Source organism: Harmonia axyridis, chromosome 6 (assembly GCF_914767665.1).
Source record: "Harmonia axyridis chromosome 6, icHarAxyr1.1, whole genome shotgun sequence".
NCBI lineage: Eukaryota > Metazoa > Arthropoda > Insecta > Coleoptera > Coccinellidae > Harmonia > Harmonia axyridis.
The window spans coordinates 33,858,613-33,871,555 of record NC_059506.1 but is presented as its reverse complement, the minus strand read 5'-3'; the positions used below and the strand labels follow the sequence as shown (position 1 = coordinate 33,871,555).

The following is a 12,943-nucleotide window of genomic DNA, read 5'->3' as shown; positions in this document are numbered from 1 at the left end:
GTGAAAAGTCAATGCTTTCAATTACTTTTTGTATTTTCAGATAAAGACATACATAATTTTTCGAAAAAATAATGCACAAACAAAGTGGGTAGAAATTCAAATAAATAATCGATTTCGATATATTGGATCGGAGTGGTTTCCCCGACGTGGCGCCACTGGCGAGGCGGTTCATAGCAGTGGATTTTTGGTTGTCACCGAGTAGAAGCTCGTGCGCCTGCTTTGATGAGGTAAAAGACGTAAAAGTGCATCGTAAAAAGGCACTTGTTTTACGACGGAGCTCTGGATTATGAGATGAAATAGAGCTTTTCATTATTATCTCAGTCCGTTTATTGAGTTTTTCACAGAGGAAATTGGTTAGATTCAGGCGACCTGCCGCTTTCAATTCAGAAGTGAATTGTTTCACTGAGTATTTACCTAACCTCAACTAACCTAGAATTATTCGATTGGTTTGGTCTTTACTCTGTGGAAATTCATTTCAAATGAAATTCGAAAGAGGTACTGAGTTGCAGTTTTCGCTGGCGTTCTCATGCTGAAACTTTTGTGGGAAACGAATAAAACAGAGATTGATTCTTTCAGTAATAGCAAGAAATGTTATTTTTGTAATTTTTGAATGAATTAAAGTAAAAAAATATTCATTCATTTTTCTATTTACGCTTCTAATGAATTATCAAAAATACTCGAACTCTCGGTGAAATTTTCCCCATCTCCTCATAACCACTCCTTGTAATTGATATAATTCTGATGACTCCAGCCAGATGGAAGCAGCAAAAGCAACTCTGATAACTTGCAGAAGCCTACACAACCGAACTTAATGGAATTACGACCTGCTGTAGAGCAGAGAGTAGGGGAAAATAAAGGGGGACAAAATATGAATTCTTCTGGGTTTTGACCCCTGCAAGTCTACTGAGCGTTTCAGGATACGCTGGAGCGTCGTAAATGATGTATAAAAATAAATATCCACATACGAGGATGGGGTAATGGCCATTATGAACGCTTCGAAGACTACGCAAAATGGAAAAAAACCACAGAGCGGCGATGTTTGCTTGAAGGAGATGTGTTTCGTCTAATGTAGGCTCACACTCGGAGATCGGATTATGCTCCAGGCGTCTTTTTATGGCCTGAGGTCATACGGAAGGTTGGTATGGACTTTGGTTGGTATTAAAGAAATTCAAGTTTTATGTACTTTAGATATAAGGTGTGTGAATAAGTCTTTCCCGTTTTTTGTAAGAGATGGCGCCACCAATACTGTGCGAGTATTTAATGGTTATATATGTCATAATCAAAGCTTATTCATCTGTCAACAATTCCACACTAACACATTAGTTGAAATTTTTTCGCATCATAAATTTTTGAAATCGTGAAAATGTCGAAATTTGAGCCGAGTCGACGTCATTTGCGGGAAGTTTCACTTTATTGGTTCAATTTGAAGAAATCTGCTGCCGAGGTGCATCGGTTGCTTCAGGAAGCTTATGGAGAAGGTTGTGTCGATGATTCAAGTGTTCGCGGATGGTTTCGACGCTTCAAAAGTGGCGATTTCGACGTGGAAGACAAGGAGCGTTCCGGGCGGCCGCAAATCTTTGAAGATCAAGAATTGGCGACTTTGCTTGATGAAGATTCGTGTCAAACGCAAGAAGAACTTGCTGAAGCATTGGGAGTTGACCGAACAACCATTTCCAAGCGTTTGAAAGCCATGGGAATGATCCAAAAGCAAGGAAATTGGGTGCCGGACGAACTGAAGCTGAGAGACGTCGAACGGCGTTTTTTCACTTGCGAACAGCTGCTTCAGCGACATAAAAGAAAGGGTTTTCTGCATCGTATCGTGACTGGCGATGAAAAGTAGATCCGTTACGATAATCAGAAGCGAAGAAAATCATGGGGACTACCCGGCCATGCATCATCATCGACGGCCAAGCCAAATATTCATGGCGCCAAGCTCATGCTCTGTATATGGTGGGACCAGCTAGGTGTGGTTTACTATGAGCTTCTGAAACCGAATGAAAGGATCACAGGCGAGGTCTATCGACGACAATTGATGCGTTTGAGCCGCGCACTGCGAGAAAAACGGCCACAATACTCCGACAGGCACGACAAAGTTATTTTGCAACATGACAATGCTCGCCCACATGTTGCACAGCCGGTGAAAACATACTTAGAAACGCTCAAATGGGAAGTCCTACCCCACCCGCCGTATAGTCCAGACATTGCTCCGTCTGATTACCATCTCTTCAGATCGATGACGCATGGCCTGGCTGACCAGCACTTCCATTCCTACGAGGAAGCCAAAAAATGGGTGGATGACTGGATAGAGGCCAAACCGGTCGAATTTTTTCGCAACGGGATTCGTATGTTGCCAGAAAGATGGGGAAAAGTTGTAGCTAGCGATGGCCAATACTTTCAATAATTCATTTGTAACCATTTTTTCACAATAAAGGCTCAAAATTTGAAAAAAAACGGGAAAGACTTATTCACACACCTTATAGGTTTTCATCAGTTCTCAAAATGATGGAGATATACTAACTTTGTACAACAACCATAAGGAGCTGTTTGAATTTTTTTGGTAAAACACTCTCAAACCATTCTTAGGTTCTTCTTGGCTTATCGAAATAAAAAGTGTACTACTCTTCAGCTTGTTGGCAAAATTACCTTATGATGGATTGTGAGTAAGATTTAGTTTGGATAATCCGAAATCGTATACGATTTTGTAGCCAATGAGGGAGGGAGACGAGAGGTCATGCTTAGAGTATGTTGAAGCAAATAAGATAGCGAAGATAATAGCTAATATGAAGGGAGAGCTACCTGCAGCATCTGTTACGGTTCGTGGAGTGGCCTGGACAAGATTCTTTATCATCAGTATCTGGTTGCCATCGATTTAGCGAAAATTTTGAGAATTGCAAATTATTGTTCCAATCAGAAAAAAGCAATATTACTGGGTGTCCTCTCTTCCTTCTCTCACTGAATATAATAAAAGTTATTTGAATCGCTCTAAACTCAGACTCATCTAACGCAGTATGCACAGGATCAGTTCCAGGCTATTCAGTGCACCTTAAAGGAATCAAATCTAGACCACAAATCGGCAACACAAGCATGCAATGCAGGTACAATGGAATTGAATAAGGGAACCCTGATTATGAGCGTCTTCAAGCTCCACAAGCCACGAATTAATTACTGTTGGTTGTTTCCCCAGGCTGCTAGTCTCCCTGAATTAGTTATTATCGAATTAGTTTCGTTCCAAAGGGAGCATTGGGGACTGCCTGTAATTAGGAAGGGGTTTATCAGCTAATGGAAAAATGGAAACTCATTTTCGAGCAAATGAGTATTATGTGTGGACCTGATGAACGGAGTGAAGCCAAGAGGGAGTTCAGTTCTGAGTGGAATGTCATGTATGCTGATACATTTGCTAACTTGTGTGGACGCGGTTGCATAACAGTTAGAAACTGAAATTTGAATCTGGAGAGAGATACAGCATATTAGCTTACCCATTGGCGGCTGGTGTCCAAGAGCTGCAGCTGCAGCATCATTTTGTAGATGAAAATGGGATAAAATTTTGAATACAACACGTTAGTTATAAACGTTTATTCATTCGGAAAAATATTTGAATTTATGATCTGGAATATCAAAAAAATTTCTCTAATCATAAAATATGATTTCTCCAATGGACTAGTTTTCATTTTTTTGTTTAGGATTAATTCTAAAAATTTAAGTAAAATGAAACCAAAATGTGGAAGAATCATTGAAATATCTCTAGAAATGAAAAAGTTATGGGACTTTGAAGTTGCGCTTGGAAGAATAATTTCATAGTACGTGTAAGTGTCATGACGTCACACACTAGACGACTGGTATTTGCAGAGTGCTTACGAATTCATTGGTGTGCAATCACTTGTGCCGTTCGTGTCGTGTTTTGTTCGTTTCACGATGGCTGAAATAACTTACTATATACATACATAGAAATTTCTCTTTTTACTTTTTACTCCTCACATAAATATGTTTTGCCATTGATAGACTTCAACAACCAGTACTCAACTACAAACTGTTTATGAAACGTTTTTTAAATAAATCATCGTTATAAGTTGAACCATGATGAAGCAAACTCAAAAGTAGATACTTACTTGAAAAGTTTAACTCCTTTTATTTCTGCACTGACATAAGATGGATTTGAAGAAAAAAACTCCATCACTGCGAATATATCTATTTTAGGCAAATTGTCACTTTGTCCTTTCACGAAGCCTTGTTCCATTATGGTGATATAAAAACAAAACTTGAGTTAAAATTACACTGTACAACTACAAACGGCGCGGCTAAGTTTTTAAACGTAATTTATGGTGTAGCGATCACAAGCAAGAGCCGTGACGTCACAGACCAAAGACGTTCCGCGCTAAAATACGTAAATTTAAATAATCTATTTCTCAGTCATTTATTGATGGATTTTCAAAATTTTTTCACTGATTTATCAGTTTTGCTCTATATTTTAATTCTACCGTGTCAAATATAGTATTATCAACATCACTAAACAAGTCCATTATCTGCTACGTCAGTGTGTTCTATTTTATTTCCAGAATAGTAAATACTCAATAATTAAATTATCATAATCATGTTTGATTAATACTATTGAATGATGTAATGAAAAAATTGTAAAACTTATGAAAAATCAAAAAATACAAGACATGAATGTGAAGACAAGGATGAAAAATGAACATGATTCTGGTTTTCTGTTTGAAAAGATTGAAATAAATGCTTCCTATCATAATATTCTACATTTGGCATCTAGAGAATCAGATTTTTCGGCAATAATCCTCATCTTTTTCACATGGTTCATCAATGCAATATTTGTAACGTTTTATACGAGGACAAAACTTTTCCAATTCCATATAATTCATATGTTTGGTGGGGTTGCTCTCTATGTGCAAAACCCTGAGTTTCCTCAAAATACTGTCACCAAAAATAGCATTAAAGCTCTTGAAATTGTTGTGCATTAACCTCAATATTTTCAGGTTGACCAAGGGTACCAACGTGCTACCTGTCAAATTTTTGAGGTTATTGCCTGTCATATCTAGCTCACTGAGCTTTTTCAGTCCATTGAAGGCATTCTCTTCGACAGTGTGGATTCCTGTGCAAATCAATGACAAAGTTGTTAGACTTCCGAATTTCTCGAAAGTATTGTTGGTTAAAACCAGCAAATCCTGTTTTTCTATATGGAGAAGTTCCACCGTTTTTGTCATACTTTCATCAAACCACGTGATACTGAAGTTTTCTATGTTGTTATTCTTCAATTTTAGTACTTTCAACGATACAAACTTGTTGAAGAGACTTATGGATGCATTTGAAAAGTTGCTATTTTCCATTGTAAGGCCCTTAATTTCTGGATAGTTGAAATAGGAATCATCAAACGCATCAGTCAAGTTAATGAGAGTTAAATATTCTATTGAAATTGGTTCGAAGTCATCTTGTTCTTCTGGTTGTTTGGGTGAAGTTTCTTCGTTTTGGACGCAGTGGAACCAGAAAACAATGAAGACCAAACATTTTATCCCGTTGATACACCTAGAAACACACAAAATTAGAGCTACAAAATGTAACTGGAGTAAAGGAAATAACATTGTTCGATAAAAGGCTAATAGAAGATGATAAAATTTCGTTAAAATTAATGATTCGATTTGACCCTGTAAAAATTTCATGTGATTTTCATAATGATTTCAACCTGTCGAAATTTTGTATTGATTGATTAGTACTTTACAATATATTCAAGCTGAATCTCGAAAATAAAACGTTACATTTCGGTGACAACAGATCCGACCAAGGTGAAATTTTGCTTATGGATATAAAGGGTTTTCCAATAAGAGGTTTAATTTATTTCAAGAAAACTAATTCATTTTGAGAGTAATCAATGGATATTCATTCCATTGTAAAGAGAAGGGTATGCCATTAACGATGAAAAACACATTTGGACCTATAGGTCCTCGATAACTTAAGGAATTCTATCGTTAAGGAATTGAACTGATTGTGAACAATTGGTCTAGACCTTATCATATACATGGCTTCAGAGATAAAACTCTAAAGATGTTAAATCACAAAATCTCAGTGGCCAAATATCATGAGTTCCTCTTCGAGAAATAATACGACCAGGAATCTTTTCTTGGAAAATTGCTATTATTTTGTTGCTTGATACCTAGAAAAAAGCCTTAAGACCTAAGACTATGCATAATACGGTGTAATGCGAAATTCCGAATTGACAAGAAATCGAGAAATCTGGTTTTTCGTTAACACTATGGGCTACAGCCACAATATACTCACTTATTCTTGAATGACGCACATAGTTTCGATTCTTCACATCATTAACTTGTCACAATAGCTCACATTTTTCCACCAGTTTCACTATTGCCTAGAAGATGCTTCACTATACCCAAAAGTGTTTTAGTTTTACGTTATGAATAGATTTTTATTAATAGCGTAGTTTTAATTGTCAAATTTCAAAAGATGATGAAGCTGACAGCTGCCCTAATAGCGGTCAGTTCAAAATGGAACTTCTCATTGGAACACCTTTTATTTGAGGACGACATTTTGAAATTGTATTAATTTCAACTCTTACCTCTAGAAATCATGATATTATGGAACGATTGTGTCAATTTCATTTCATTTCACTTTCATATAAATATGCTCAAAGGCTGCAGAATTCACTTACATCAAATTACGTAGCAGTACCTCAACTTCAAACTCACAGTTCAAACTAACAATCAGAAGGGTCAAGCTATCACATCGAAATATTTTTCAGATCAAATCATTCTATTATAAAACTGATTATTTAATAATATTCAAGATATCGAGTTTATTTATTTTCGATGGATAAAACATAACATTTATATTTTGAAATAATTAGAACCGATCAAATCGATCAAATATTAACATTACTTTTTCAATCATGACTTGTATTTATTTTTTAACTTCTTTAAAACTTAATATCACGTAGTTTTGGGCATTTTTTCTTGAGTTTTTCTATATTGAACTTGGAGACTTGGTTTCCTTCAATTTCGATTACTTCAAGCTCTGGTAGTTCAGGAAACTGTGCTTCTGTCAATTCTGTCAACTCATTATTGTTCAACATCAAACGTTTCAAATTCTTGAGAGGTTCCAACATTTCTCTGGATATTGTCTTCAACTTATTTTCACTCAAGTCCAAGATTTGCAAGTTGACAGTTTCACCAAACGCCCTGTTGTCAATCTGGTCGATTTCCATTGAGTTGAGGTGAAGTTCTTTCAGCCTGTCAAACCCTTCGAATGTTTTAGCATTTATATTGTCCATTTTTTGGTTTTTAATAGTGAGGATTTCGAGGTCATGTAATATGCGGAGATCCGATATTTTGAAATTTTCGATTTGATTGTTCTCTAGGACGAGTCTATTGACTGAAGGCATTGTTTTGAAGAATTCTTGGATTTCTCCCTTGAAGCTGCATTTCTCTATAGCGACGTGCAAAAGTTGTGGAAACTTTAGGTTTTCATGGGTTATAGTGATATCACTAGAAATAATGTGGACATGGTCTCCTGTTTCCAATTTATCAGCAGGAATGGGACCCTTGTAATCGTATACCAATGTAGCTCCTAAACATATACTATGTTCAGGCATTCCTGTTGAGATATGAGCAGCATAGCTGAAGCTCAAGAAACTGAAGAGAATACAAACCCTAAACCTGAAATGAAAAAGAATTTTCAATACATTTCTTAACCAATATTGATTACATTAAGTAAAAATCAATTCAATTTTGAATTTAGAAGCTTCAGATTTTGCAGATTCTTATTCAGAAGAAATACTCACATATTTTCTAACAGGAATCAGTCGATCTGTATTTGGTTTTTCAGGGAATATGTTGTATATTAGCAAAGATGTTTACTTTTATTCACTTGGAACTGATTCAGAGAGGTTAATGATTTCGATACGGTAATGAGATTGAATTTCGAATAACTTTTATATATTGAATTATCATCAATCTTTTTTTTATGGAAGGGGTTATCATTAGAGTCATCATGAGTCTATAAGTTCCTTAGTTTCCAATTCCAAAATAGCCTCACGCAATCCTCTTTGTTTCAAAGAATTTTCAGCATACTCTATGCTTTCCGCTTCTTCAGGATCCAAAACGCTAACAATTTAGGCAATAATTTAACAATATTGAGTGTAATAGCTTTCAACTTCAATTACGGTGCCCCATCTTGTAACAATGGGGAATATCGCCACCAGCAAGAACTTCAAATTTGGCAAAACCAGAAGGTGCTTTTCAAGATACTTTCTTGGCCGACATATACGATTTATTCATTTCTTTTTCAACACACAAAATATCACAAACAAAATTTTAATTTACTGTGCATCTTTGTTGTAAACTGCACCAGGAAAATCAACCGTGAAGTGAAGTTGATCGAGATAGCACACATTGTGAAGATATCATCTGAACGTGTACATTCATTCACGAATATTTGTACATGAGAAAGCTGTGTGCAAAATAGGTGCCGCGCGAGCTCACAATAGATCAAAAGCATCAACGTGTTAATGATTCTGAGCAGTGTTTGAATCTGTTTAAGTTCAATAAACTTGAATTTTTGCGTCGATATGTGACAATGGATGAAACAAGGCTCCATCATTTCACTCCGGAGTACAATCGACAGTCAGCTGAGTGGACTGCACACGATGAACCGAATTCCAAGCGAGGAAAAACACAATAGTCAGCTTGCAAGGTTATTGCATCAAGATACTGGGATGCACAAGGTATAATATTCATTGATATACTCCAAAAGGGCCAGACCATAAACAGTTCAAATGATGAAATCGTTAAAAAACGGCAACATTTTAAGAAAACAAAGGTGCTGTTTCATCAAGACAATGCGCCGTGTCACAAATCAATGGAAACAATGGCAAAATTGCATGAATTGGGCTTAGAATTGCTTCTGCATCCACCGTATTCGCCAGATCTGGCCCCCATCGATTTTTTCCTGTTCTCAGACCTCAAAAGAATGCTCGCAGGAAAGGAATTTATCGTCAATGAAGAAGTAATCGCCGAAACTGAGGCCTATTTTGAAGCGAAAGGCAAAACGTACTACAAAGATGGTATCGAAAAGTTGGAAGATCGCAATAATCGCTGTATCGCCCTCGAAGGCAACTATGTTGAATAATAAAATCGAATTTGAAAATAAACATATTTCACTATGGTAGACTGGGCACCTTCCAATTGTCCTGTTACTGGTTTGTAAATTCTGCGTCACTTTTAATAATTCTGTTGATGCTCCACTTACTTCACAGTATGTATTTACAAATCAGCTCACTGCCTTCAATTGTAAGCTTGCAGAATTCAAGACAAATTGGTTCAAATCTGCTCTAACTGATTGTTTTTTTTTAAGGCATTCTCGACACTAGAATGTTCGCTTTTTCAAATTGAACAATGAACGAACAAACTGATGGTTTAAAAAGAAATTTCTATTTTGGTAAACTATCTTTCTTATCAGAGGGATAAATCTTTCTTCAAGGGGTTGTATAGGTAATAGATAGGTCATAAAAGCTGTTTGGAATTCGCCAAATATATTTTCCAATACGATTTTATAAGATTTGTTTATGTTTAAAAACAAATTTCATCATGGAAATATTCGGATCAAACACAAAATGACTAAAATTCGCACAATATTCAAATATGAAGTTATGCAAATGTGTATTTATCCGACGTCTAGTCTAAATATTTGGTTCACTGATTCAAAGCTATAAGGCTGAACAACGTTGAACAAGCAGAGCAACATCCAATCTGGTATAAACCGCAGTATTTTGAAAATATCGACTTATTAATTTTATACAGTTACACAATGATAATCAAAATTCAATATTAACCATATTATATAAATTCCTATCAAAGTTAAATGTGAATAGAATGAGAGCAGGTAATTACTCATATAATTTCAAATGAAAACACTGAATTATCTACTGATGGAATGGAAGGGAAAAATATGGTAATTTTTTGTTGTTAAGCAGTTTTTTTGCCTTTTTTTCAAACTGTTTTTAAGGACTTTCATAAATGAATGGAAGATTCGGAATAAAACAAAATACTACTAATAGAATTCAATAAAAGATGTTTAATAGAATGCCTATGTATATCAATGAGGCCTTGAGAACAAAAAGGAATAGGAATCAAACAATTGAATCATTAATCCAGACATATATTTCAAACATTCTCAAGCTGCTCCAATGTTAACAACGTTCAATTTTGGAGCAACTTTGTGAAGTCCATCAGTATCAACCTCCTCAATGGGATTCACCTCAAGGCACACCTTAACCAATTCTGGAAGCTCTGGCACATTCGCTGGACCAAATTTAGTCAAACTGTTATGTTGCAGACACAACTCCTTCAGTTTCTTCAGTGGCTTCAGTGATTCCTTAGAAATTGTCTTAAGACTGTTATGGCTAAGGTTGAGTACTTCAAGATTTACGAGACCGTTGAAAGCTTGGTTCTGGATTTCGCTGATTTTGGCGGAGTTCAAGGTCAAGGTTTTGAGTTGGCTCAACTTATCCAAAGAGTTGTCCTTCAAGATTTTCAATTCAATGTCATCAACTTCAAGGGTTTCTAGAGATGGTATGGCATTGATATCTTCCAGTTTGAAATTGTCTAGGGTGCTTTTTTTGACCACTAAGGTCTTGAGGTTTGGAAGAGCTCCACTTATACCACCTAGGATGTCACCCAGGTGAGAGCCTTCGATGTTTAGTTTCTTCAATTTGGAGAAAACCAGGGAAGAAACAGCTTTGGCATCTCCATCGAAAGTTATCTTGCTATTCTTGATGACCACCTCCTCTGCGTTCAGTATCTTGTCTACTGGAAAGGGTCCATTATAGTCTGTTATACCACTGGTAGAAATGGTGGGAGCTGCAAATCCTGAAGATACAAGGAGAGCGAAACAGATAAATTTGGAGATCCTGAAACAGAAATGAGGTATACTAGAAAATATACTCGGTAATATTAGAACGTTACGTCCAGAAGATGATTCCTAATATAAAATTTTAGATATTATTTCTTCCATAAAAATAGCCAACAGATATATCTATTTTCTGAGATATATGTACTACATATACCATTTTGAACTTTAGCATATTTCATGTTATAGCTATAACTAATGCTGGTTAAAAAAACATATAGGTTAAAGTAGTAAATAGCAGAACCGAAAGGATATACAAAATGATTCGAAAGTAGGTACCTATGTGAGACTTCAATTATAATCCAGTTAGCGATATCTATGATAATGAAAAATGATGTGCCAAATTGACATAAACCATAAACATGAAACTATTTTAATCGAAATGTGAAACTGATGAAAGATTTTCAATTCATTTGAGATCAGAGAACATAGTGTTTTTCTATTCCTATCTCTGAGTCAAGAAGGATAACTAACTCAAAAGCTATATAATTCCAGAGAGGACTATTGGTTAGTTAATTCCGAAAGAATATGAAAAATAAGCATCAAACTGCTCATGATAAAATGTCAATGATAATTTTTGGATTAACTTACATGTTGTAACTGTTCGATGCCAACAGAACAATTGAAAAAATAAGACGCTCATCTTAATAAGACGAAATCTGAATTTAAGATAAATTGGAAAAACAGATCAGAGGTCAATCAATAACGTATAATTAACACTGATAAAAAATCCTGCATATTTTATGATTGCTTTGTTACAATTATGTTTTATTTATATTTGTTCGAAAAAATTATCGAAATATTGGATTGTTTTCAAATAATTATATTGACAAATGAAAACGTTCATGTTTGCTTGAAATTAACTTTGTTCACAGGGTCAGTAAAATTTGTTATCCAATTGAACGATGTTCCACGAACCCTCTTATCTAAAACAAGAAATCTTAGAGAAGATATTATATTCACATTAATTCGAACCTTATCAAACAATGATTTGATTTATGTAAAGAAAAGGTACCTTATGGTATAAGGTTGTACCTTATATTACCGATATACAATATGTAGACAAATAATGTGTATTGTGTTAACAATTTAAAACCTGGATTTTTGATATAATAGTATGATATAATATATTATTATGCGAAAAAATCAATATTTATTACATATGATGTGTTCAGATGTCTGCAAACTTTTTCAATATTTACAATATGAAATGATGGTATGAAAAGAGGTGTAGTTCAATTTGAAAAATTTCATCTGATCATATTGGCGATGAATATTGATGAGACTGTTGAGAATTGACTGAACATACAATTATTGTAAATGCTAATGTCTCTAATTCATCAAAAAACAATCCCTCTGAACCAAAACCTCTCTTAGAAGCCGGCAAATAGAGTTACACCTCCTAATCGATGGGAAGAGATATATTTGAGCCGAAATCGGCGATTATACGGTCCTGAACGAGCGTAAATCTCGGTTTAGACAAGATTTATTGTAATGCCCCTCACTTTTCCTTGATGTCGATATTGATTCAGAAGATATTTTTTTCTCTATCCGTTGAATACCTTCTGACCCTTATTTAATGGTAAGATCTTTTATTTCCATGAGGAATTCTTCAAGACACTGGAATTGCTTCATTTTTCAGTTGGAAATTCTTTCCATACCACATAAAGCTACAGCATAGCTATTTCTTTATGAAAAGTTCGATTTCTCGAAAATAATTCGCTTCATACGATAACTTGCCAACGTAAAGGGTATAGAAAAAATATAGTAGGTGTACAACTTTGCTTCTGCCGTTTTGCAATAGATGGCTGTACCGATAAGTGGTAGTCGAAAATAGATCATAGATGTGATACAATAAGCTCAGGTATTTGTAAACATAACGATATGGAAATATTAGTCGATTTGTGTCTGCATCATAAAGTAATTCTCGATTAAACATGTCAGCTCACAAGCCAAATTCTCGTAATTTGCGGGAGATTTTAATTTTCTGCTTTAATATGGAGGAATCTGTGGCTGA

At 35.3% G+C, this 12,943-nt stretch overlaps 3 protein-coding genes across 4 annotated transcripts in view; 1 reads left to right on the top strand and 2 right to left on the bottom strand.

Moving 5' to 3' along the window:
* Positions 1–12,943, top strand: part of LOC123682208 — a 307,886-nt gene that overhangs the window by 132,813 nt on the left and 162,130 nt on the right. The gene's annotated exons all lie outside the window — the stretch shown is intronic.
* Positions 4,520–7,947, bottom strand: LOC123682209 (leucine-rich repeat transmembrane neuronal protein 2-like). Of its 2 annotated transcripts, XM_045620724.1 has the most exons (3): positions 7,802–7,947; positions 6,674–7,676; positions 4,520–5,535 (listed from the first exon to the last, which is right to left on the bottom strand). In XM_045620724.1, coding segments are annotated over exons 2-3 (768 nt in total). In that variant the 5' UTR covers positions 6,676–7,676; positions 7,802–7,947; the 3' UTR covers positions 4,520–4,769. The 2 variants fall into 2 exon arrangements, with proteins under 2 accessions (XP_045476680.1, XP_045476681.1); XM_045620725.1 differs by lacking the exon at positions 4,520–5,535 and having other exon boundaries at positions 6,803–7,676.
* LOC123682210 (leucine-rich repeat-containing protein 70-like) lies at positions 10,161–11,673 on the bottom strand. The gene is made up of 2 exons (XM_045620726.1): positions 11,518–11,673; positions 10,161–10,927 (listed from the first exon to the last, which is right to left on the bottom strand). Coding segments are annotated over exons 1-2 (738 nt in total). The 5' UTR covers positions 11,520–11,673; the 3' UTR covers positions 10,161–10,191.